The sequence below is a fragment of the Corythoichthys intestinalis genome, chromosome 9 (genome assembly GCF_030265065.1).
Source record: "Corythoichthys intestinalis isolate RoL2023-P3 chromosome 9, ASM3026506v1, whole genome shotgun sequence".
NCBI classification, from domain to species: domain Eukaryota; kingdom Metazoa; phylum Chordata; class Actinopteri; order Syngnathiformes; family Syngnathidae; genus Corythoichthys; species Corythoichthys intestinalis.
Genome location: NC_080403.1, coordinates 34520939 through 34548859, shown reverse-complemented (window position 1 = coordinate 34548859; position 27921 = coordinate 34520939). Strand labels below are relative to the sequence as shown.

General features: G+C 39.8%; 1 protein-coding gene and 1 long non-coding RNA gene across 5 annotated transcripts in view; one reads left to right on the top strand and one right to left on the bottom strand.

Moving 5' to 3' along the window:
• suclg2 (succinate-CoA ligase GDP-forming subunit beta) overlaps positions 1–27921 on the top strand; it is a 130634-nt gene that overhangs the window by 75164 nt on the left and 27549 nt on the right. For 2 of the 4 annotated variants that reach the window (XR_009064358.1, XM_057845421.1), the window contains exons 10-11: positions 21195–21315; positions 26432–26507. Coding sequence is in view for 3 of the 4 variants with exons in the window: in XM_057845421.1 (XP_057701404.1) it covers positions 21195–21315; positions 26432–26507 (197 nt within the window). In the remaining variant the exon portion in view is untranslated. The remainder of the gene's footprint in view (positions 1–21194; positions 21316–26431; positions 26508–27921) is intronic. The other 2 variants (XM_057845423.1, XM_057845422.1) reach the window with 1 other exon arrangement.
• LOC130921471 (uncharacterized) lies at positions 14674–26787 on the bottom strand. Its single transcript, XR_009064359.1, has 3 exons — positions 26696–26787; positions 19436–19513; positions 14674–15089 (listed from the first exon to the last, which is right to left on the bottom strand). It is a non-coding gene; the product is annotated as an uncharacterized LOC130921471 (long non-coding RNA).

Genomic DNA, 27921 nt, shown 5'->3' with positions numbered 1-27921 from the left:
ACGAGGACGTCCATCCAGCGTGGGGTCCGGAAAGTGTTCAAAATAAATGTATGATACAGGCTGTATTGGAGCACATTAGGGACCAGTGCTACTTGGTGTTTTATCCAGCAATGACTACTGAGCTCAAATTGAGTTAGCATTATTAAGTTTTTATTTTACACCCTCATCACTCCACAACGCTATGTTATGTTAAAGCCTAATGTAAGACACGTTAGCCACGCATCGACAGTGGTCATAATTAATAGAAACCTAGCCCTCCGCAGGGCTAATGTTACGTGAGCTAGTGACAGTAACGTTAATCTTATTTATTAGCGCTTAGTGCTTTTTATTAGCGCTTAGCGCTCTACTGCTTTAAGATGGCGGCTGTTTACTAACGCTGCCCAGACGCGGCTGAGTCAGTCATTTTCTAGTTCAACATACATGTGATCTCTATGAGAGGCATCAGACGCTACATGCTACCAACTTAGCATCGTGCAGGCTAGTATTTAGCGGCTGGCGGGTTTTTTTTTTTTTTTGCTTCTTCCTCTACGCACGTGACATCAGCGCGTTGTCCCGCATTAAAAGTAGTCCAAGCAAAACGTGATGCTTAGAGCTGTCAAAATAAACGATTACTCGAGGTGAATAAAATTACCCGGATCAGTTTTTAAACTCGAGTTGCTCGAGTATTCGTTTCAGCTCTAATAACATATATATATATATATAATATGCCACCCCAAAAATATAAAATGCAAATATCGCGGCAATCATTCAAATTTTCAGAGGTTGAAGAGTAATAGAACGAGGTTTCAGAGAGGCGTTCATCTTTTTTTAATGCGTCATTGTATTTGGAATTTACCATATTGACAGTGTCTGGAGTATATAAATTCTCTCAGGGTTATCAGAAATAATTGGGTTTTTATGATTAATGCAGGTGATGGCCGTTAACTATATGCTTTGTATGCTTAAAATTAGTTTCAATGACCTCCTGACTTTGGTTTTCCCATGTCCAACTTGTAGGTGTTGTTCTGTATGACATGCCAGCCACAGTGCAAGAGATTCTTTTCAGCCTGATTGAATTTTCCAAGCCTGATTCAATGCTACCCTCTTGTTTTATTCTTCCATGTCTATATCATCTTGCATAATGCAGAGATGATGGGACTCACTTGTAACATTGCCCACCTGATATTTACAAAGAAATATACCTCAGCCATTTTGTTTGTATGTTTCGGTACAGGATAGAATGTAACATGAACTGCACAGACAACACTCGAGTTAATATAGCTCAGTGCAAACTTTGAGTGCAATTTTAAACATCAATATTCTACATTCTTCAGCTCTGGGTGAAGAAATATTACTATAATATCTACTGTATCTGGACTATTGTGTTTTTCTACATTTCCTTCATCCAAATATGACTGTCCTTGCATTCTGATATGTGACAGCCAGAAGAAAGAATTGGTATCAGCCTGTACGAGCTTCGTTCTCTGTCTGGACTGACATGACAATCTGATGCGAGAGAAATCTGCCATGTTCACTAAGAAGGAGAGAGAATGCTGAATGTCTTAGTGTGGTTGTTATCTCAGCCAGTATCTGCTATAACCATTTGAGGCTGCAGCTTGACAGCTTTGTATCAAATAACTAAACACTGTCACAGAAGGAAAACAATAGTTATGTCCTGTAGTTATGTTTCCTGACACCATTTTTATGCAGTAGAAACTGAAAGGTTATATATTAAAAGGAGAATGTACGTACATGTTACATATTTTAGAATTGTTTGTCGCACAATTGGTGTGTTCAATGTGTAAATCTAAAAACATAATTCAGTGGAATGGTTTAACTCGGAACAAAAATGATGGATGATACTAGATTTTCAACTTCAATCACAGGAGCCGTTTACATGGTGACTCTCCGAGAAGACGAAAAATTTCATGTTTGCATTTATATGGTTTCGTCTCCATTCGAACAATGTCGCAATTCCACATGAAAACTATGTAGTATTCATGCCAGGCCCTAGGGGGCAGTGCAGATTTACAAGGCGACAGCAAATGATGCACTTTGACCTCCTCAGCCCTGAAGACAACATGCCCGCCCACTCCAAGCAATGGCATTTTCTTTTGTTCAAAAAGGCACAAAAATGGAAAACTTCAACATATATAAATTAAAAATATGATTAAAAAAAGTAAATTAAAGCCGACGTTCCGCCATATTTGCTGTTTTTAATGTTGAGTAGCACCGCTGCGCACACCCAATATGACATGTATGAGTGCTGACGTTATCGTCCCGCGCCGCGGGAGCTTTTGATATGCATGCGGAGCAAGCCCCCCGCAATGGAATTCTTCGACTTTGGAGGCTGGATTCCAAGGTTTGCATCTATGCCTTCAGTCTTCGCCAACACCATACAAACGCGAGGCCACTCTGCAACACAGTCATTGCATCTTCGTGTCGCAGAGTCGCCATAACAACTGCCCCACAGGTTGCAAATGCATCCTGTAGGCCATTAAATATGAGAACTTTAACGATAGTTATTAGAGTTGTGTCAACCTTTAAAAAAGGGAAATGATTGCCAGTGGCAGCAAGTGCAATTTTGTGGAGGTTGTCCTTATCTTATATCAATAGGGCATTCGGCCTAGGCCTACTAAATGGAATGTATTTATTTAGTTAGTTATTTTGTTCTTTTCTGATCCTTGCACTCATGTTGCAAATCACTTGTACCTGTAGCTCTATATTACTCAGAGCCCAAAAAGTTTCTGATGTGGGATTTGGACCTGCAGTGTAATTCCTGACTAAGTGAGTGCTGTCTATAAAAAAAAAAAAAAAAAAGACTGAGACTCAGAGGTTGCGCTAGACTTTTTCGTTGTCTGTCATTTTGACTGACAGGGTCATAAAAATCCGGTCATAATCTATTTTTACCTGTCACTTAAATTTTTAAAATGATGATAATAGGCCTGTCGCGATAACAAATTTTAGTGTGCGATAATTTATTTTATAAATTATTGCGATGTGCGATATTGCATCCCCCAATTAAAAAAAAAAACAAAAAAAATTACAATAACACTGTGAGAATACAGTGTATATTAATAGATCATGTACACCCATTTAAACGCAATAAATGTTTACTCTTAAATTCAGAAATACTTTTTTGGAAATCACAACTAAAAACTATAGACCATGCCTCTTTTAAGTAAAAGACAACAATATTAATACTGCACAGAAACACAGAAGAAATAAAATGTGTTTTTTAAGAAAAATAAAATTCCACTTAATAAATTAAGCATCTAGGCAAATGAAAACGTTTCCCCTCATAGCTTCTGCTATGGCGTTCCATGTGTAATACAGTGGTACCTCTACATACGAAGTTAATTCGTTCCAGGAGCTTGTTTGTAAGTCGAAATGGCCGTATGTCGAGCAGGATTTTCTCATTAGAATACATTATAATTCCAATAATTCGTTCCACAGCCCAAAAACCCACACTACATCCTTAATAAATACTGGTGTTACTATTGCAAATAGCAATTACAAAGAGCAAAACAAATAAAATATGAATAAAAATCAGAATAACAATAATATAATAATAGCAATAAAAATACGGTAATAATAATACAGTACAGTACCTTTAATAATGTAACGAATCGGGTTCTAATGTGGCGGACTTTTTTTGCTTCACCTGAACGCACCACGGGGCTGACGGTGAGCAGGAGGAGAGCGCTTTTTACTTTCTGTTTCGATCCTGTCTCAACAGCAGTGGACACTCGACGAGTTGATGGAATAAATGATTAGAAACCTGACGAAGCTGGCGATTTCTTTGACGATATTACCACAATACGAACTGTCACCTTAACTTATAAAGACTGGCGAACGGAGGGGGACCGCCGGCCGAGATCGGCATTCTACGACCCAGTTCATGGATGCACACACCATATATTTTGCTATCATTCACATCTTCATTTCAGTGGTAAGCGTCACCTTTTCTTTTTTTTCTCCGCCTGCACTAAACTTAAACTGCACTAAACTAAAAACAGAACTAAAATGCATTTTGCTTAGTTGGTAACAAGGAAGCCGAACTTTTAACTGCACGCGAGGCGATAAATCGCAGCGGAAAAATTATCGCCTTAATTTTGATTTACCATGCGATAAATGGAATCATTGCATATTGCGACAGGCTTGGATGATAATGACATTGTGGTGACCCTTTGTTTGGCATAATTCACCTTCCGTACTTGTGTGTCCATTTGGCCGAGCGCGTTCCCGGCTACGACAGTCACGTGACAGAGACACTTAAGGTTCAAACACACCAGCAACGTGAACGTCGCGTCAACGATCTCGCCGCGATTACGCACCAGTGACGCTCGGTGTCAATTTCCATAGGACGCGTTTCACGAGCAGCGCGTCTGTGGAGCGGCTCGATCTGTTCACGCGAGGATTGCAAGATCGCGCGAGAATAGCGGGTATTTAAAGGTAATAAAACAACAACACTTTGCCTTTCAGACCCCGCGTATTGGCGAGCTTTCTTTTTGAAAGAAGAAAAAAGAAGTCATGTGCTAAAGCAAAAAGCAATCCCAATGACAAAGATTTTAACATTTTTTTTCTTATGAACATTTTTCTAAGCCTTATTGATGTTTTTTTCTCAAGTTAAAGCACCACGCAGGAATTAATTTTATTGTGTAGCAGGATTTGTGTATTATTCGTATTAATTGCAGGTGTTTTAGCTCATTTCATTTTATTATATTTATATAGGAAGTTACGGTTGCATATTATTTTGAAAATCGACCGGATCCACTGTATTTTTACACGAGTGACTTCCGGCCTGCCCGATCCTACCTAGTAGTATTGACGCAGGGGGGCTGCGTCTCGCGTCAAAAAACAAACTCTGCTGTTCTTTTCGCGTGCGTCGCGTTTAGCGCTTCTGGGACGCGTCTAACACGCGGACGCACTGCGACTGGTGTGCATTGGCTGATTGACTTTAACGGCCGCGTTTCGAAGCGTAATCGCGGCGAGATCGTTGACGCGATGTTCACGTTGCTGGTGTGTTTGAGCCTTTAAGAGCCGCGCGCGGTCCCCTCACTATCCACTCGCTTTCGCTATATGATTGGCCGAAGAGTCGAAATGCTCTCCCGTGAACTGCCTGTTTAAAAATGTTCCCGTTGTTACTTCTTGCGTTCGCTTATAAGTGCCCATTTAAAAAGGAAAAGCGATGGATGATACTACACAGCGAGCGTATTATTAACAAATGTTAAAGTTGTATAATCATCTAGCGAGAATAAGGAACGTCACTGACAAGCGCAGGCCCCCACGAGTGGATAGTGGGTGGTCTAGGATAGTGCGCCTACAGCTAACAAGACTCTTAACATTGCATACCGCTTCAACATATTCAATAGTATTTAGTTTTCATTCATTTAAAATTAATATTCTGTCCGAACAAGCTTAACAGAGAATCCACACCGTGCCATCACACATCAAGCAGATGAATATGTAACTTTTTCTCCGCAGTGACAAAAACAGCTGACTGTGGCCCAAGTAGTTAGGTAGCCTACCATATGTAGCATATGGAACAATGAAATTAATAGTTCACCTGCTGTGGCCTGAACGTAGTCTCACACTTTCCTGCTGGTGCGCATGGACTTGAATTGCGTGCCCGCTTGTACAGTCCCTGTTTTTTCACCTCTTTTATCAACACCATCGTCGTTTTGAGGCTTTTTGAAGAAACTTCGGACACTCAGTTGCCTTGACATTTTTCAGAGTAAGGCCAACGACGTCATGCATCAAGAGAGACAATAGCTAATTAATATGCTCACTCGCCACCCTGTGGTCTGGGGTGTGAATTGCAACCGGTCAAAATGACGGATGGACTTCAGTTTTTTCCGTCACCGTTTTAAAAAATCGGTCAACGACGGAAAATATTCGGTTAACGCGACCCCTGCTGAGACTAAAGATAGCCTCTGTGTTCAGAAGACATGAAAACTGGAGGAAAGCAGAGCCAAAAATGTTGGGAGTGGGAGAGTCAGGGGTTCTTGCAATGATTTCATTGTCCATCAGGGCACAGGATGGCCCGCATCAGCTCACAGGATTGATGTTTGACAGAATAATTAGAAAACTGTCTCTACCTGTAATCACTGGAGCTCATCTTGCAGGAGAAGACTTCCATTTGCTGTCACTGACGTGCACGCTCACTCACACACAAACAGCAAGTCCAAGCCATCTGTTGTTGACTGGTAAGTGGGGCAGTGGCTTGATAGAGTGGTAAAATGGGAGTGTCCACTGTTTATTCTTATAGAAGAAAGAGAGAACGTGTGTGAAGGTATAAGGAGGGGTGGCAAGCGTGGCACTCTTTCATTGGCTTACTGAAAGCAGCAATGGAGAACTTCAAGGAACTCCGGGTTTATGGCCCGTGTAACTGATTTAATGGAAGTCTTACTACTTTGGCAGTCAGCCTCTAATAGATCTGAGGTAATTTTATAGATATTCTCGCTTGGAATACTTGTAAGGCCTGCGTCACACAAAGTGATGTGGTCAGACGCCACTGACTCACACAGTGTGTGTGGTTCTGCAGCTGGTAGTCATCAATGGCCCCCCATTGGCAACTAGTTTTGCTGTAATTTGAAATTTGAGTTACGGGCGAATAATTCGATAAGTACCGTATTTTTCAGACTATAAGTCACAGTTTTTTTCATAGTTTGGCTGGTGGTGCGATTTATACTCTGGAGAGACTTATATGTGAAATTATTAACACAATATTATACCAAATTCAAATGTTATTTTGGTTTTTGGAGTGACACTGATGGTTTGGTAAAATTGTTAGCATGTTCTTCATGCTATAGTTACCTGAATAAATCTAAGTAGCTATGTTATGTTAACATACCAGTCACGGTCACGTTCGCATTTCGTTGTCCATGCATCATGTAACATTATCATGCTGTACACTTATTCAGCATGTCGTTCTCTATTGTATTTTTATTTTAAATTGCCTTTCAAGATGACATGTCTGTTCTTGGTGCTGGATTCTATCAAATAAATTTCCAGCCAAAAATGCGACTTTTACTCTGATGCGACTTATATATGTTTTTTTCCCTCTTCATTTTATGGCTGTTGCGACTTATACTCAGGTGCGACTTATAGTCCGAAAAATACGGTACTTGTTACTAAAGCCTAATGCACCCAGTGAATGGGCGATCTGCATCGCAGACTATAATTTGTGGTTGTTGGTATCTGCCCATAAGGTCGGTCACATAGCTCAGTTTGGGTGATCCTCAAACTTACACTATTACCGTACTTGTCATTGTTTGCTTTATATAGCATTATGATGTAATTTGTCTTGTCAGTACCTGTTATTTGTAATTCCATCCTTCCACTGCTGTACAACATACCATAGGTCCAATGTCAAATATCTAAAAGTCTCTTAATTTAACCAATATCTATATATTACATAATATATTTTTAACAAGCCTGAGAAGTTGCACGAAATAATTGGTGGTAAAGTTGCCATAATGCAGAATATACAAGTCTCATTTTTCATAAGCTTTTCTTTGTAAAAACAGATATGTAATTTATTATGTTCACTGAGATATAATCAGTCTATTTTCATAAGCTTTGACAGAAAATTGAGAATATTTTAGGTTGAGAGGCTAAAATCAATAAGATCAATTAGTTGCTCATTGATTGTGTGTCTGTTGTTGGAAAGCAGTGCACGATACCCACATGCAGATGCCTGTTTTTATGGGGCTAAGTTGACAAATAAGTCGATCAAATTAAACAGGGAGAAGAGTGGAATGTACACTGTAAAATCAGCTGTTTACTTGTAATGTGAATAGATTTCCATCCCAGATATCTGCACTTATACAGTAATTCGTCAAATGAAAGTTTGCCACTGTGTCGTCCTAAGTTAAGTGTGAATGCATAATTTATTGTTTTACGATACTGTGGTTAGCATATTTTTACATTTGAATGACTGTTCAGAATGTTAAATAGCATGATGCATGAAGTGTACTAACCAACAGCAATTCCCTCTCCGCTCTTCTGGGGTCAGTATGCACCATCATCAGGAATGAAATGATTAAACAGTAAAATATCTTACCCAAGTAGGTAGTGGACAGTAGTATGATTAGGAACACAAGATGTGAAGTCCATTATTTCTTGCCCTATTCTAAAGAAGCAAAATATGCAAAAGACACCAGGAAAATTAAATTAACATTCCAAAATCTTTACTTGGATAAAATCTTCAAAATCCACCTACAGTTCAAAGGTCACATTATTTTTCCCATCTCATATGCCCTTTTTGACATGGATTAAGCTGCTCGATGAGACTTCCATCGATCTGAGATCTACTCAGGGACTTGTTCCTCCCCTCCTGGGGCTTTTATTGGTCTCCCTGATCCCTCTAATACCTGAGCAAAACCTTAATAGCTAATTGATATGCTGTTCTGTTCTCTAGAGCTCCATCAAATGTCTGCAGGGCAAAAGTCAACTTTGGAGCCATTTGTTACACTCTTACCCTAAAGACATCTAAAAATTCCCCTCATTTACATTGGAGAAAATCTATTTTTCCATTTGTCAAGACCTAAGGACATGGGGAAAGTAACTGTTCGCTCCCAACGGTGTTGTTTAATTAAACAAATGTGCCAAAATATACATATTGCACACACATATTTTTCCCCTGCTTTGAAAAGTTGTACTCCAGTTGTACTTGTTTGACTAGGTTTGCCTAGATCTGACATTTTTGCATACACTCAACCAAAATTTACCGATTGAATGCAAGTAACGGACAGCGTGGCAAGTGTAGTTTGAGTAAGTGAATCTGTTCATCCAACTTTTTGAATCCTCAACAGATTTTTTTCTTATGCCATTTTAATAATTGCTGTAATTCAGTGAACATACCTTTTAGAATTATGGTCAAGTGTTTAACCCTTGTTCCACAGTTTTGCAAATACGCTTCAAATCTCTCAAAGATGTGGGAAAATTAGTTACGATATGATGGAGCCAAGATTTGCAAGAGAGTTACGATTTCCTGTCCAGGAAAATGGATTCAGTAAGATAAATTTTATTCATTTTTGACAGTGTCACCAGCTACCGTGTTTTTTGGACTATCAGTCAAAAATGTTTTCAGAGTTTGGAAGAGGATGCATCTTATACTCTGGAAGCGACTTATGTGTGATTATTTACGGTCGTGTCGGGCCGACTTCTCTCTCGCTGTTTTTTAAAATAAATATATGTTCATATATTTATACTAAAACGATGTATAGATGTTAAATAAAGTAATTTAGATAAAAACAGAGGAAGGCGCTGTGCATGTCTGCGCACGTGAACGCCGTGGCCTCTCTTTTCAGTCTTCCCCTCCTGGCGCCCCCCGCGAGCATCCTGGTATTTCCTTTTCGATATGGAGCGGCTTGGAATAAAAAAACAAACTAAAGACAGGGGGATTGAAAAGCAGACAACTGCGGTAGGAGTGGGGTATGGAAAGGATTCAAATTGATTGTTGAAGATGCTATACAGAAACCTGTCGGCTTCGATGAATGTAAACGAATGTAGCGCTTTGGTCTCATACAAGAAATATATTTAACAAACTTTTCCAGTGTTATTTCGTCGTGTAAATGCATTTATAATGATCATAAAAATACTAGTATGTAGACTATTTAAACATTGAGAAGACGTTTTTTTTTCTTTTTTCTGACAACTCGAGGAGATTAGAATAAATGTCAAATCCACTATCCCCCTTTTAGAACAGACACACAAATATAAAAGATTTGAATGGTTATTGAATATGCATCTTACAGTCTTGTTTAACCGGGAGAATTTTTTACCAAAGACGGGCTTTTATTTGTTATCATTATGCATATATGCACCGGCATCGTCACAAACGTGATCAAACAAAACGCAACCACGTATCGCATCCCCCCATTTGCTCCTTCTACTGAGTCCTCACAAATAAAACATTATTTTTTTATTTTTTTTTTTCGGGCTCGCGCCTACAAATTAACCATAAGATTTCATTTTTTTCGGGCTTTGACAAGCAAATCAAGTTAATTGATCGGGCTCGGGCCGGGTCGGGTTTTAATACCCGCGGGCTGTCGGGTCGAGCTGGATTTTTTTAGGCCTGATCTAACTTCTAGCGTCATGTTATGTTAGCATACCGTACACCTATTCAGCCTGTTGTTCTCTATAGTATTTTAAATTGCCTTTCAAGATGAAATGTCTGTTCGTGGTGCTGGATTCTATCAAATAAATTTCCCCCGAAAAATGCGACTTATACTCCGGTGCGACTTATATATATATTTTTTCCTTTTCATTGTGCATTTTTCGGCTGGTGCGACTTGTACCCAGGTGCGACTTCTAGTCCAAAAAATAAGGTATTTGTTTTTTTATTGTTGTTTGTTTGACTGACAGCCACATGTGGCATTAACACAGGGGTTTCTCTGTTTCTTGAAAAAACACTGAAACTGAGTGATACTGTGGGACAAGAAAATTGTTTTTACATACTGTTGTTTTAAATGAGAACAACCAAGCAGTGACTACTGCATGACTGTGAGCACATATTGGAATAAGGAATTGTTTTTTTCCACCGCACCATGTGCCATTTGATTGTGTCGAATTTGATTAGGTGTATTTCACCTGAAACCTAAAGTAAGTGACCATGTAGTTGTAGTGTACTTGTAATGTAGTTCTTTATTAGTGACATTTCTTCGTAAAACTTGAGTGGGTAGTATGCTAATCGGCATGCAAATGCTCTGGGAGTGTAAGAGAAAATAGTTGGGGCAATAATTTGCCTTGCAAAATACACCCATCTGCCCTTTCAGTGGCTCATTGGCTCCCAGGATCATGGTACAATCTCAAGTGGAATTATTTGGTTAATTGACCTTCTGTGTGCATACATTATAATAAATTAACTTGGGTCGGCCAAGCAAGTAGCAACAAAGCGGAGAATGTTGGCTCTTTTATATTCAGCTGCCAGTTTGTTCTATCCTACATCTGATGTAATTGTGTGTGCAATTTTTAAACTAACTATACATTGGTTTAGTTTAATAGATACTCTAAGTGGTGTGGTGGAGAACAACATATCACAAAACATCGCTTGGATGCATCGCTGTCGCTAATGCAATTTTCACACCTAATGTATCACCTACTACTACTTCCAAATCTCTATAAGTGACCTTGCTATTTAAATGAAGGTGTCCATATTTTTGTGTCTACACTGAGCCCATGTAGCCCCCACGTGTCTCACGGCTGCCTGATGTACAACCATTAACCTGCAGTGAAGGGGTTGACGAATATTTATGTCTACCTGTCAGCAGTGACATGACACCCTCTGGAGATGAATAATATGTCTGTCCTACCCCGAGACTCCAATTGTTCTGTCCAATTCGCAGCAAAGTGTGTGCTTCATGTGTGCATGTGTGTTTAGACCAGGGACATCTTCATACCCTGAGGTGAGCATCAGCACTACATCCCCCACTGACATATGACAAACCTCCCGCTGACTGCAGGAGTCTGTCTCTCCTCACTCATGAGTGCCACTTCTCAATTTCTTTTTCTGTACACAACAATAATGGTAGCAATTCCATTATGTGACCGCTCAAAGATAACAGTTTTCAATTTTATTGGTCAATACATTTTGTTAAGACTGACAGGAGGATTTTATTTATTTATTTTAGTGTACTGTAGCCTTTAAAGTTTTATTTGTGTTAAACAAGTAAGTGATGTTTCCATTATTTTGGCTCCAAAGAGAGAGAATGTAGCTAACAGATGATGTTTGATACATGGCAGTTAATGTCAGCTGATGAAAAAAGTAGCCAGCAAACTGTCATTTTGAGATAGTTCAAGTGTGTCTACTCCAGGCATGTGCTGGCACACAAAGAGATATTGTGAAAAATATACAGCGAGGAGCAGAAGTATTTGCACCCCTTGTGATTTTGCAAGTTCACCCACTTAGAAAATAGGTAGATGTCTGAAATTTCAATCATGGATGAATTTCCACTTACAGAGACATAATCCAAAAAATAATATCCGGAACTCACATTGTATGTTTTTTCAATAATTTATTTGTACTTTACAAGTGTTCATAATTATTTTTACCCCTGAGAAAATCAGTGCTAATATTTAGTGCTGAAGCCTTTGTTTGCAATTACAGAGGTCAGACGCTTTCTGTAGTTCTTCGCCAGGTTTTCATATATCTCTCATTTCTCTTGATCCGTCAGGTTTCGGTGCTGTCGTTGAGAAAGATTTTCTATTGGATTGAGGTCTGGGGACTGGCTAGGCTACTCCAGAACCTTGATATGCTTTTTATGCATCCACTCCTTGGTCAGCTTGGCTGTGTGCTTCGGATCATTGTCATGTTGGAAGATCCAGCCACGACCCATCTTCAAGTCTCTGATTGACGGAAGGAGGGTGTTTTCACCATTCATCCTCTGCTTTATACAGTCCAGTCGTCCTGTCCCCTTTGCTGAAAAGCAGCCCCAAAGCATGAGGATTCCACCCCTACACTACACAGTAGGGAGGGTGTTCTAGGGATTTTACTCATCCTTCTTTTCCCCCCCACACACAGTGATTAAAGTTTGCACCCAAAAATTCTACTTTGGTCTCATCTGACCACGTGACTTTTTCCCATTACCCCTCTGAATCATTCAGATGGTCCCTGGCAAACTTCAGACGGGCTTTCACATGTACTGGCTTCATCAGGGGAACCAATGCATGACTTTAAATCATTGCACCACAGTGTTCTACGGACAGTAGCCTTTGAAACTGTGCATCTAGCTCTCTTCGGGTCATTGACCAGCTCCTGCCGGATAGTTCTAGGATTAGCCTTCTGTTTTCCCATCATGAGTGATGCCCTACGAGAAGAGATTTTCAATGGAGCCCCAGTCCGAGGTGGATTATCAGTCATGTTTAAGCTTTTCCATTTTCTAACAATTGCTGCAACTGTTGATTTGTTCTCACCAACCTGCTTGAAATTGTTCCATAGCATTTTCCAGCTTTGTGGAGCTCAACATTTTTTTTCTCTGGTGGCTTTCGAAAGCTCTCTGGTCTTGCCCATGATAGCAGTTGAAATATGACTGACTGTGGGGTGCACAGGTGACAATATTGAGCTCAAACGGGTGGTTTGTTGGTGGTTACTCATGGGGTAAAGGTGGACAATTTTTTAACTCCTTCAGACCTGCATTTTTTCTGTTGAGCAAAATAAAAAAAAAAGTTTTCATCTACTCAAACACCAGAACAAAGTGCAATTTTTGAGGTCGGGGATATTTCATGCTTCTATTGGGTATCTTTAATGTTAATATGTTTTTGATGAGAAATGCACTTTACGTTGTCCTTTTTGAAGTTGCGCTTAATCAACCATTTTCAACAAGCCAAAAATAGCAAAGAGGGCATGCCAAACCACATGATTTGATTTTGGTAGGTAAAGTTTCATCTAATCAGCTCCCAGAAGTGGCAATGGCAACTAAATTCAGTGTATATATCAGTTAAGAGAAGCGACCGCGTCATGTACTTCAGCAGCATGCTTAGGTCTGAAGGGATTAAGGTAGACTGACAACTCTTTGGCTACGTTCATACTACAGGTCTTAATGCACGAATCCGATTTTTTGTCATATCCGTTTTTTTGGCGTGCCCGTTCAGACTGCCTTTATCCATTGAGACCATTCAAGTATTACGCATGCGCACTAATTCGCAGTCCGACACGCGCTAAGCAAGAAGACCCGCATGCGCAGAAGCATCAAAACAAATGACAGACGTCATCCGTCATTCCAGGGATATCATATTTTGCTTTTCAAAAGGTGGACACAAATAACAGACATAAATAATCCCCGTTTAGGCTTATATTCAAAGTTTATATGGATCGATAGCATGCACGCACTGTCCGTGCACGTCACACACACATACGGGCAGTTTGTCCCGACTCTCGGCCGTGGAGGCAATGTTGAAATATTGCTCACTTGGAACAGAGAGAAAACTGAGCATTCTCAGGCTTATCCTCAACCCATTTTTATTTTTTATGACTATTGTCAAGCTCAGCCCTTCCCCAAAAGCCATGTTCACTGCAAGCTAGGCGCTAATAACGCACAGGTGCATCGCTACGGTAACAACTCTCTCGCTATTTGATGACGTAATTGCTGCATTAAATCAAATTTGCGGGACTGGACAGTACAGACCGCCGCGACAGTCTGGAAAAATGCGGTCCAGATCGGATTTAGACCACATACGAAAGTGACCCAGATCAGATTTGAAATGGTCCCGTTCTATGCGACTTGTCACGTTCAGACCGTCAAGTTAATGCCTCACTCGAGTCGGAAAAACACGAAAAAATCGGATTCGTGCATTAAGACCTGTAGTATGAACGTAGCCTTTGAGTGTCATAATTATTTCTGATTCTCAGGGGTACAAATACTTATGAACCCCAGTATATTACAAATGAATTATTAAAAAAATAATAATAATCATACTATGTGAGTTCCGGATTTTTTTTTTTTTTTTTTTTTTTTTTTTTTTTTTTTAGATTCTGTCTCTACAAGTGGAAATGCATCTATGATTGAAATTTCAGACCTCTACCTATTTTCTAAGTGGGTGAACCTGCAAAATCACAAGGGATGCAAATACTTCTGCTCACTGTATTTGGTACAGAAAAGTACATCCTGCTAGTCACAACGCAATAGTATTACTGAACTTGCTGACACTGCCACAATAAATTATTGCTTAACCTCTTAACACCCTCAATATTGAAACCATTCTCTGACTGGCCTTGCTCAAGACAAGTAGCAGTCACCAGTTGCATTAGCTTCCCTACTATCAAGTAAAACTTGAGCTGCCGCTGTCTGTCAAGAGGTATCTCTGCTTGTGACATGGCCAATCTTTGACATAATGCTCAGTCTGTCTCTCCAGACCCGAGAAGAGCCTGTCATGCTTCAGTAGGCCGGATAATTATTTCCCTCTTATCCCTCCTTGCCAGGGCCGGTCTTAGTCTTCAATAGAAGTCAGGGACTGCATCGCTTCCCATCACCTCTTTCCGTCTTCTTCCCTTTCCATCCATCTTCTTCCATTGGTTTCAGTACGCCTCACTCCAAGAATCCAAAGACCCTCTTTTCACGGAGCCTTAGTTTGTTTTTTTTAATCTCTTCTTTTCTCTATTAACCCTATGAAGAGATTTGAACAGACGTAATAGATTTTGAGTTTTGTAGCAGTTTATGTTCAAAAGGTTCCATAAAGAATGTGTCATAGGAGCATCTTTATTTCATAGCTTTTATTACTCGTTTTAATCTCTTTTGTGAACATTTACACTTACACTTTCAGCTAGTTTTCTAGCGCACACCTTTTGACTACGATTTGACATAATGCCAAACTAATGCCCGAGTTCTAACTGAATAAAAACAAGACCAAAGCGTAATACTGCCACTACCATGGTTCACTGTCATGCACAGGGTTGTTTTTTGACAGGCCCTTTGTTGCAATGTGTAGAAACATTTCAACACGAACAGAGGTCTTAGTTAAGCTGGATGGATTTATGAACATTCAAATTGGACTTTTGCTCCTGGATTATCCGATAAATTGCTAAAGCTGTTGAGGAATTTCACCTTTCAGAATGACAATGACAGTCTTATATGCTACTGCTGTATAGAAACAAATATTTCACGGTCACTACATCTATGACAAATGAGCAGTAATAAGATCACCGTGTAAGAGGGTTTAAATGTTGGAGTGGATTGTTATTTCTCTAGTCTTATTTCTGCTGCTGCTGCTGCTGCTTGACAAATGATGAGCTGCAAAAGTCTACAACAATTTGTCATATTTTGAGATTAGTGACAAACAACGCGATAACACACATGCAGCTTCCATTTCAGCTAAATTGTAAGTCTGCTACAAAGAACCATGAGGAAACATTTTTCTTTAGTCTATGCTTGTTAAACAAGTGTGTTGTGGCTTGCACCCATTCCACAATAGTTTGCCTCTCATTAAAATATTTTTTCTCATACTTCACACAAACTGACACAAAGCAGGTGAATATTGTATGACAATTGCCGAGGTTTTGGCATGGTAAAACACTGTCAGTGCATTAATTGTATATCCTCCTCTGCCATGATTGCATTAATGGGAACTTCTCTGTCATCTTTTTGTAACACATCTTTGTCAGAAATGTAATGGGAAAAAAGCATTCATTCCCGCAAAGATGGCATTGTCTGCCTCTTTTTTTTCTCAGTAAACTTAAGTCTGCATTCAGTAACTAAATTATTATTGGGTAAAGTGCCTTCCACTTTAGGTTTTTTTTTCCAGTTAATTTTTTTTAAATTGCTGTAAAAACTTTGAAGCACATTATATTTAATATGGTAATTACATTTTGCTCATCACAATAAGAATTTATTCCTGAATGGACAAGAATACTGTAATCATTGCTCAGTAACACAAGCAGCCCATCATTCCAAGATATATGATTGCTGGCATCAGTACTGCCTTATTTTGGAAGTTGTGCATGTTAACCTGTGGTTGTAGGGCATAGAGTGGCGATCGAAAACAAATAAACAAAGCCTGCCAGAGAACGTGGCGACAGTACAGGCTGTCTACTGAAGATAAGACAGAACAATGGCCCTTAATAGGCCACAGGGGGACACATATACCCATCTCCATCCCGGCCTTTCTCGAACCCTATCTGCTTTCTGGTAACAAAGGAAACACGATGCTCTCTCTTTTCGTCCCTTCCTGCAGAGAGATTAAGCGTGCTTAACAGGCATATGGGCATGAAAATGTGTATCTGACTGATAATTCAGCAACGCTTGCACAACTCTTGAAAGGATCCTGGCAGAATGAGAAGCAACACAATGCTTATGTTCCCTCCTTGAGTTTAATCTTGAGGGGAAGAAGTACACAGACTCTTCTCCCTCATTAGTCTGGATGTAATGTGATTTCTTTCACAAAAGTCTTGATGTTTTGTTTATGAAGGTCATATGGATGATCACCGATTCACAAAATGACATTGCACTGATTTGACGTTTTTTTTTTTTGTTCCTCCATATTGTCTTGGCATAGGCAGAGTTTGACTTTTGGGGTATGGGGGGCACAACATGTTGATGACCCCGAAACGCAGTGTCAACAATCAAATTAACTTACAAGAATATTTATAATAACAAGTTGAAAATGAGCGTTTTTTTTTTTTTTTTGTCTCTCATCATTCTTTAGGGGAATTCTAAATCAGACTGCTTAGAACAGCTATACTTTTTGCCAATATTGTCATCCATTAAATATGGTATGCCCGCCGGTGTCGTGCCAATGTAGTTACCCCCGTCAAAAATTGTATCCCCTGGGCGCGAAAAAAATACTTATATCCAGCTTGCCTCTTCGGTCCTCGGGTGGTTTTGGCTAAGCAAAGCAAATGACCGTGTGAGGTGCTAGTCACATGATGTGTTCAAAAAATAATTTTGACTCATTATGAAAATATCTTTTTTTGTTCATTTGATTCATTTCTATTGGTTCATTGCTTTACAACTTTTGTAGACAATATTTTACCGTAAAATTCTTAATTTCAAAATCATATATAGGAAAGTCAACTACATGCAATGACACTTTTTGGCCACCAGGGGCGGGGCCTGGCCCCCCTGCCCTCCCTTTAACTCTGCTTAGGTGTCTAGATTATATAATACTGTATATCGTTCAGTTTAATTTATTAGTTAAATTGGTTGTATCTCCTTTTTCCCCAGTTTGAGTTAAATATATCTTGGCAGGTTCAGGAATGCCAAAAGCACTGATCCTATCTATTAAAATTTGAACAATTTTACATGGCATCCAGGTAGCAAGCATTGTATCATGCTTTATAACACTACTAAGTTCACCTAAAAAGACTGAGTTCACATAATATGTGATCCCTCACTTGTGCTGAGCTTTTGATGGCAAGTATGCTGAACGACTTCTGTGACAGTAAGTTATGTGTATTTGAAGTAATTGGCACTATTTCTCATCTATTGTTAGGAGTTTGGAAAACTCAAAGAGTACAATAGACCACTGTGTTATTTTAAGGGCTTATATTTACGAGTATATTTGCATTCCTCCACCCCCAAATAAAGTTTTACTGATACATTTTCAGAAATTCTGATCACACACTAAACATTTGCAGAATGACACAAGCTATGACATTAAAGTGTTGATTCCTTATTTTGGGAATATCCATCTACTTTAAATGCTTCATTCACTTGTCACGTTATACAATGAAAACTCCCACAGGCTATGTACTTGTATGTATACCCAACAAAATAAGAAAACACAAACTTTGCAAAAAGTCTTCACCACATACACATTTTTTGTAAACAGCACTTACCTCTGCGCCAAGCAACATAAATCTTTTCTTATGTATCATTTATATACATGGATGTCAATAGGAGACGCATGAATGGAAGAAATATGGTTCTTCCCAAACGAGACAGGGTTGAAAAATGGGTTGCAAACACTCAGAGAAGAACCTTGCTCAGTGAGGTAATAAAAAAAAATGCTTCTGAATCTATGCTGCCCCCTAGTGGCAGTCTCCAAGTGCAATGTGTGTGGACAATAAATCTGGTCATATTCATGGGTTTCAAGACTGTCATTTTGAAACATTAGCTTTGTAAATGCTGACTCTGTACTCTGACTATAAGTCGTGTGTTTAAACACAATGGGAAAGTGCACACTGAACATGGGTGCTCTTTTGGGCAGTGTTTGCACGGATACTTGTAAATCCTCACAAGTGAAACTCCAAAACACAGCTGACAGACTGTCAGAGGAGCTGAATTATGAATTAGTTAACCCTCATTATGTCATACACAATTACTGCAGTTACGGTCCTGTTTCCACAATGTCTTCCAATCTTTTCATGTGTATACAAACACGAAACATCAAGCCAATGACTTTTTTTTTCTTATCCGTTCTCACAATGTGGTGTCAAAAATACATTTACTGTTGTGAGAATGTGTAGCAAGTAGACACCTATCAAGGTCACTCTGATTATTGATGAATAGCAATATTTCTTTGATATAAATTTTACTTGTTATTGAGATTTAACATTTTACTAATCCTTACATTTTCTACTACCACTAAAGAGGTGTGTATAGTTAGTTTCATTTCCTGTGAGCTTTCCATGTGTAGTTATCATTGTGAACTGTTCACCCAAAAAAATTAAAAGACAGTTGTTGTTGTTGTTGTTGTTTTTTCCAAACATTTTTGGACAACAAGGAGCACCTGACTATGCACACCCACCAAATTCATTAAGACAACTGTATTTTTTAACCCATAAGTCGCACTGGACTAAGCCAAATTGTGTTATGGGATATATACACCAAAGCTCATTAGTCCATAAAAATCCACAAATAAAACGCAAGGGTTCAAAAAGTGGGGGAGGAACTTAAAGGCTTATTATCCAAAAACTGCTAGCTGGGTGTTTTTTGGGGGAAAAACCTTTTCTGATTATTACCAGCATGGACTTTATGTCAATATAAAATTACTCTTTCTGAACTGAATGCCCTACCTTGGTCATGTCCTGTCCTCAATGCTCGCCTCCACTGGTCCACTCCATTTCATACTGTAGGTTTTACTACTTTTAGACCTGTAAAAAAAAAAAAAAAAATCTCATTATCGACATGAATTTTGACTGCCTGTGATGTTTAACCTGCACCCTTGACATTTCAGCCTCACCTTGAAAAATACTCCTTTTAGAAAAAATCAGACATGCTTGGTGAGATTAAAAAACAACACTATCTTCCAGTTGTCTGACACATTTGCAGTGGGAAAGAAAATCAAGAATTTGTGGGTTTTCCTCTTGTGTGATGATTTTAGGACTGTTAGCAATGTTTCTAACATGTGACTAGCCATGTAATGGTTTCAAAACCGCAAAAATTTTCCGTCATACCGTCCCTACGGTATTAGCTATGTTTTATGTCCCAAAAATGCAAGGAGAAATCCCTCGCTTGAAGCTGCAAGGCTCAACCCTCCCCCTCCTGTTGTTGCTCAGTGTCAGGGAATGTAGCTCTGCTACACGATGGCTGGAGGAGGTGAAACTCCTGAACTTTTTCCCTCAAAGAAAACAAAATCGCTTGTATAAGAATACTTGGGCTACATAAAATTTACAGATGGCTGCGGCTTAGAGGATAAGGGTCAACCAACATGCAAAACATGTTTGCGTACGGTGGCTGGCGAGGAGGCAATACCTCCAATATGATTTCACATTTATACGAAATTAAAAGTTAGTAAACATTGTCATGAACGTTTCCCACCAGCTACGATAGTTTAGTCCAGGGCGTTTAGTGTGTCTAGCGGTGGTAAAACCTGGTGTTGTACGTATCATTGTACTTATGTTCCAATTTGCTAATGGTTTGAAAAAGAAGGATTCTGTTAAATGGATTTTTTTAAACCCAGAAATCTCAAAGTAACACATTTTAGAGCTGTAATTGCAATACTGTGAAAAATGTATATTTTGGCTTAAGGTTATCATACCGTCAGAATATCATACCGGCACATGCCTGCCTACGTGTGACCCCTTGCATCTAAAAATTACACTGAATGCTACTCAAATAACAGTTTATTATGATGTCTGAGGTTTTAGAAGTGAAGGCAGCACAAAATTCAGAAAACAATACATTGACTATATAAGTTATCCAGGTTATTGATCTTATGTCTCAGCAAACATCACCAACACACACTGAAAGAATACATAAGTAAGCAAACATGCAGGCAAACACACGTGAGAGACCCTCACAAAGTCTTATTTCCAAATCAGAACTAGCAGATTAGCAGTCATTATAAACAAGCTCGGAGGATTAATCCTGTGTGTTCTGTCGACTTTTCTTGTGAGCTAGCCTGGCTAATTATCAAGTAGGAGATCGTAGGTCTAATCGCACACTTAAACACACAAACATGTGCGTTAAGCTTGCTTTCCTTCTTTGTTCAATATATCGATACACCATGCTGCAGTTTTTGTTTTACAAGCAAACTCTGCTGGGACAGTACAGTGTGGTGAAAATGCATGTAAGTTTTTCGTAGAGTTCGAGGAAATGTGGACACCAAGGTGGCAAAAGATGCTCTTTTTTTAAACAGCAGATCTGGGAAAATTACTCACACCCAGTAAAAGTCAAAATATATGTGCAAAAAATGACTCCGGTTAAAGTAGAATTACTGATTTGTCCCAATTACTGCAATGAGTATTACTTTGTATATTATTTCGTTCTCGCAAATGTTACGGGATACAAATGTGTTCTGTTCTGAAATACTCTCCATCTTTTAACTCTCAGGTGGAGGCCATCCTAGTCAACATCTTTGGAGGGATTGTCAACTGTGCCATTATTGCCAATGGTATCACCAAAGCTTGTCGAGAACTGGAACTAAAGGTGCCGCTGGTGGTCAGGCTTGAAGGTAGGAAAATGTTCCAAAGCAGTGGGCTTAAAACTACTTTTCTGGCCTTTTGAAGTTTTTCAAAAATATGATGACCTTGAAGTCACATCAGGATCTAGGATCTTTCTTGTACCCATTGTTGATTGTCGTATTATTCCTGTGATCTATCTGCCCAATCCCTGCTAAACCCACAAGAGGAAATACTTTGTTAAAATGCCATGTAGTGCTGAGCTTACACTGTGTTTCCAGCAGCACTCTATGTCAGAAACATAAAGTGGGATTTTGTCCATATTTTTTATTTTTGTACGCTTTCTTTCATCTTGCTCATGCTTCGCTCTATCGATCACGTTGTCCATGGTGGTCCATTGGGAAAGGGCTTCTAACATACACAATGCACAGTGGACTCGCATTGTCAAAAAATCTTAGCTTTAAAACTTTTGCCTTCTATTTCTGTCTTACACATACAGTGGGGCAAATAAGAATTTAGTCAACCACTAATTGTGCAAGTTCTCCCACTTGAAAATATTAGAGAGGCCTGTAATTGTCAACATGGTTAAACCTCAACTATGAGAGACAGAATGTGAAGAAAAAACCCAGAAAATGACATTGTTTGATTTTTAGATAATTTATTTGCAAATCATGGTGAAAAATAAGTATTTGGTCAATACCAAAAGTTCATCTCAATACTTTGTTTTGTACACTTTGTTGGCAATAACGGAGGCCAAAAGTTTTCTCTAACTCTTCACAAGCTTTTCACCCACAGCTGCTGGTATTTTGGCCCATTCCTCCATGCATATCTCCTCGACAGCAGTGATGTTTTGGCGCTGTCGTTGGGCAAAACGAACTTTCAACTCCCTCTGCAGATTTTCTATGGGGTTGAGACCTGGAGACTGACTAGGCCACTCCAGGACCTTGACATGCATGTTACGAAGCCACTCCTTTGTTGCCCTGGCTGTGTGTTTGAGATCATTGTCATGCTGAAAGACCCAGCCACGTCTCATCTTCAATGCCCTTGCTGATGGAAGGAGATTTTCACTCAAAATGTGTCGATACATGGCCTCATTCATTCTTTCCTTTACACAGATCAGTCGTCCTGGTCCCTTTACAGAAAAACAGCCCCAAAGCATGATGTTTCCACCCCCATGCTTCACAGTGGGTATGGTGCAATTCAGTATTCTTTCTCCTCCAAACAAGAGAACCTGTGTTTCTACCAAAAATTTCTATTTTGGTTTCATCTGACCATAACACATTCTCCCAGTCCTCTTCTGGATCATCGAAATGCTCTGTAGGGAACCGCAGACGGGCCTGGACGTGTACTTTCTTCAGCAGGGGGACACGTCTGGCAGTGCAGGATTTGAGTCCCTGGCAGCGCATTGTGTTACTGATAGTAGCCTTTGTTACTGTGGTCCCAGCTCTCTGTAGGTCATTCACTAGCTTCCCCCGTGTGGTTCTGGGATTTTTGCTTCCCGTTCTTGTAATCATCTTGACGCCACGGGGTGAGGAGGGAGTTGAAAGAGTCGTGTCGTGTTCCCCAACGACAGCCCCAAAACATCACTGCTCTAGAGGAGATCTGCATGGAGGAATGGGCCAAAATACCAGCAGCAGTGTGTGAAAAGCTTGTGACGAGTTACAGAAAACGTTTGGTCTCCGTTATTGCCAACAAAGGGTACATAACAAAGTATTGAGATGAACTTTTGGTGTAGACCAAATACTTATTTTCCACCATGATTTGCAAATAATTTCTTTAAAAATCAAACAATGTGATTTTCTGGTTCTTTTTTTCCACATTCTGTCTCTCATGGTTGAGGTTTACTCATGTTGACAATTACAGGCCTCTATAACATTTTCAAGTGGGAGAACTTGCACAATTAGTGGTTGACTAAATACTTATTTGCCCCACTGTATACCAACCATATACGAACTTTACACACGCACACACATAATTGTAAACGTTTTTAAATTTAAGCAGATTCAGTACAAAACACATATTTGTTGTGAAAATAAACATTTACTTCTCATAACATTTACAAACTACAGAACTGTAAAAAAAAAAACAATAATAATAATGTAGTATATTCTCACGACCATGAGGCTCACCTAAAAGGTAAAAAATTTTCTCCAAAATGGACAGTGCGCATAATAATGTGGTGTGCCAATTGTGAAGACTGAGTACCAAAATGTGTCTATCTGACTGAGCAATTTTTGAAAAGGTAGACGTGAGAGTCGCATGAGAACCTTAAAGAGAGAAGGTTGCCTGTTATAGCGGGTGTGCCCCCAGTAGCTGTAATGTTAGCGTTGTAGCCTAACGTGTGTGCGTTAGGCTAAACAACATTGGTTTGGAAAAGAACCCTCGAAAATGGCAGCTACTGCAAAGAGACACGCTTACGAAGCCCAGTTAAAACTCAAGGGTATCACCTACATGGAACAAAAAGAAACTGCCACATAGGGTCATATTTAAGAGGAAAACGCTGCCTAAAGAAAAGTTGAGCTACCATGTTTGATGGAGACCTAGCCCAGCTGTTCAATTTGGATACAGAAGATGAGCACTTTGATGGATTTGTGCATTGATTAAAATTGGTGTGAGTACTTTCTTAAATTCCTTTCTAAAGTACAATTGAACTAAATTTTGCTTCCGCTACCTTAACAAATATAAAAAAGAAAAACACGAGCGCGCATGCTAGCATATGTTTTTCATTCGCCCAATAATGCTGTGCGACTTGTGTGTGTCTTAGATACATAAATATCACCCGAAAATGAGCCTGCGCCTTTGAATACTGTGCGCCTTATGTTAATAACAAAACAGATATTATTACTTAATCACCAGTCATTTTGTCATGCATAAACTTTTTTGATGGATGCGTGACATGTATTCAATCAAAGAGTCAATGAGATGACCGGTCCATCTGGAGAACGACCTCACAACAACACTTGCAAATGAGTTGTTGAAAAGGTTCAGTATTCACACTGCTCAAACCGAACTTACCAGGTAGCATTACATGAACGAAAGGCGCACTCATTGACTGGAGGAATTTAGAAGAGGAAATATCTCCCTCCTGGGAGGGGAGGGAGCATGGAGCGTCACAGCAGCTGCACGTAATGTAGCACAAACGAGCAAGGTGCGCTTAAAGCGGACCGAGACCCACGATTTCTTAGCTGACCAGAACTCGTTTGTTTGGTTCGAACTAAAGTTTGGATGCACATTCACATTTACAAAATGAAGCACACCATGTGAGGAAAAAGAACTCTGGTCTGTTTAAAAAGAACCAAACAGTGCTTGTGTGAAAGCGTCCTTAAATTTTCATCCGTCATCCTTGTTCTAAACTCACAGACACTCGATGGCGAAGGACGCATTTTTCTGCGCCCTATATGGTATACTGGGGACGGGTTTCAATAAGCTTCGGCTTCTCCCGTCAGCCCTTTTCTTTTCGGGTTGAATTAATTGTAAACACATATAAATGCTGTATGTTTGGATTTGTATGCCTGAAGGGAAAATAAATAAATAAATAATAAATAAATAAACTTTGATTTCATTACTTTCATATCAGCAAAAGCTGACTCACAGAGCGCCAAACAAAGCTGATATTTTCGTATAGTTATCTGGCTCTACTAACATCCAGAAATCCTGAGAAGACTGGTGCACTGTATGACACGATTTAACAGAATCACCGCACTTCATTGAAAGCAATTTTCATCTGTTCTTGTCAAATTCCAACTTTGTATGATGCATCCTAAGACAGCACAGAAACTCTCCTTACAACCGTATTTGCACCAAGTTGTACATCAGTGAAGACAAACATAGTTTTCTTCTTACTTTTGTGGTCCCTTTAACATATTGCCACCACCATCATCGCTTTCTTGACAATCCCGCCTTTGGTGAAGGGTTTTTTGTGTTTCGATAATAAGCATGCCATTTTAAATGAAGCCTCTGCTGCTTCACTTGTCTTCTCCGTGAGTTTGATGCACAGATACTGCCGTCTTAGTAGTGCCAATTTTAACTGCTTCACTGTGAATGAGTTAGCTTTACCTTTCTCGTTCATAGATAGCATCCTACTGGAAAGTCCGGTGAAAAGTTACTTTGGACCTTCATGAAATTGCTCTAGCCTCCACGTTACAGTCTTTTCATTGCCACACTTGCCTGCAGATCATACACACAAATTTATCAACAAAATTTGTACAACAAAGCTGTCTCCCACTCCTTGTGAATATGTTCAACACTTTGTTCACATGAGTACCGGCGTTAACCATTTGGAAAGACATGGAAAGGTGATTCCAGCGACATGTTAGAAATAGGTTTTGCAGGGTTTCCCCCGACATATTATATATTGTGGCGCACCGCCACAACAAAATAGAAGCCGCCATGCTGAGGACAAGAGACTTTTTTAAAATGTATTTATTTTAAGCACGTTTCAAACTAGCAGCAGCCTTGTGTGAAGGGTTCAGCGGCAACCTATTCATTGTGTGTTGTAATATCTGTAACTATGCGAAGGCCCCTGAAGAGACGATGGGTCAGGGAGCTGTGACGTCGAGGGAAGCGAGATAGCGGTCGCATGTCGCGGAGGCCCCTGTTATATTGTTATTGTTTTTCTTTATTATTGATGCCACGATAAAGTGGGTAAGCCAATAGACTCCTCTGCTTCTTCCCCCTATCCGGGGCATTACAGTGTTTTAGATCTGACTTTTCGGCGAAAGTGAGCGGTGGACGGCCATCTTGGACGGAACGGCAAGTTTAAATGATATTGCACCGAGAGGCGGGCAGAGCGCCGCCGCGCTAATGTCAACAACGCATTCAATAGCAAAGGGTCGGGCGTACTTATATCTGTGCTATTTGGCTATTTCGGCGGACGGATATACGCAATCGCAGCTGACGAACCCGTGATATAATGCGCATTTTTATCCAAGTTTCGCAAGCTCTGGGACACTCAAAAATGACTTTCATACTTCTCTTGCTGAGCTAATTGGTACCTCAACGTGTGTTTATGTGGAAACGTAGCTCACGAACAACAACAACAACAAAAAACTATTCACCTTCTCACCGAAACTAGTAAAACTGTGTTTCTGCCAAAAAGTTCTATTTTGGTTTCATCTGACCATAACACATTGTCCCTGTCCTCTTCTGGATCATCCAAATGCTCTCTAGTGAACCGCAGACGGGCCTGGACATGTACTTTCTTCAGCTGGGGGACACGTCTGGCAGTGCAGGATCCCAGCTCACTGTAGGTCATTCACTAGGCCCTCCGTGTGGTTCTGGGATTTTTGCTCACCGTTCTTGTTATCATTTTGACGCCACAGGGTGATATCTTGCATGGAGCCCCAGATCGAGGGAGATTATCAGTGGTCTTGTATGTCTTTAATTTTCTAATAATTGCTCCCACAGTTGATTTCTTTACACCAATCGTTTTACCTATTGCAGTTTCAGTCTTCCCAGCCTGGTGCAGGTCTACAATTTTGTCTCTGGTGTCCTATGAAGGCTCTTTGGTCTTGACTATAGTGGAGTTTGGAGTGTAACTGACTGTGGTGGACAGGTGTCTTTTATACCGATAGTGAGTTAAAACAGGTGCCGTTAATACAGGTAACGAGTGGAGCCTCGTTAGACCTCGTTAGAAGAAGTTAGAAGAAGACCTCTTTGACAGCCAGAAATCTTGCTCGTTTGTAGGTGACCAAATACTTATTTTCCACTCAAATTTGGAAATAAATTATTTAAAAATCAAACAATGTGATTTTCTGTTTTCTTTTTCCCACATTCTGTCTCATGGTTGAGGTTTACCCATTTTGACAATTACAGGCCTCTTTAATCTTTAATCTAAATACTTATTTGCCCCACTGTAATTTTGCCGTGGCACGAAATGTTGAGGCGGTCCGACTCCTATGCAGCCCACCACCGCAGCTTAAAAAAATCCTAGGGGAAACCCTGGTTTTGTAAACGCAGTATAATACTCTTCTGTTTTTCTACTTAAAGTAGTCAGTTGTGGGACTTAACAAATCCATCGCTACCAACGAGAGTATGAAACAAAAGCTTAAAGCTAACCTATTTTTCACCTTGATTTTACCTTTGAAACCATTGTTATTGCAGCTCTACGAGCTTATCCATCTTCATTGCAGCTCAGTGTCCCAGTACGAACAGCAGTGCATTTCTCACGTGTCACATTCTGCCGCACTCGTCATTAGCGGTGGCCAGAATAACAGTAGAGACAGCACTGATAGCTCACCTTTCAACCTGTGTATGCTAATATAGCCTGGGCAGCTGTGCAGGTTTGTAAAATGTGAGTGTGTGGAGAATATGATGGAAAAAGTGACTCTCAGGAACACGGGGAGAGAGTGTATAGCATCACTTCCCACTGTATGTCCGCAGATAATGAAAAGGTTTGTAGGAAATGTACAGTAAATTGTTCCTAGAAACATAACCAATTAAAATCACAAAATGCATACCTTCTAAAAAATAATTCAGCTGTTTTGGGTGTTGTGGTTCTACCCAGGATAGACCTGTAAACTTATAAAGTTGTAAATTAATTAGTGGGATTCTGGCATGGAGTCCAACCAGGGTTCGTATAACAGTTTACTGGGACCGGAAGATAGGGATTTCTTGTTGCGAACGATGGTAATACTTCATACAAATAGGCCTGTTGCGAT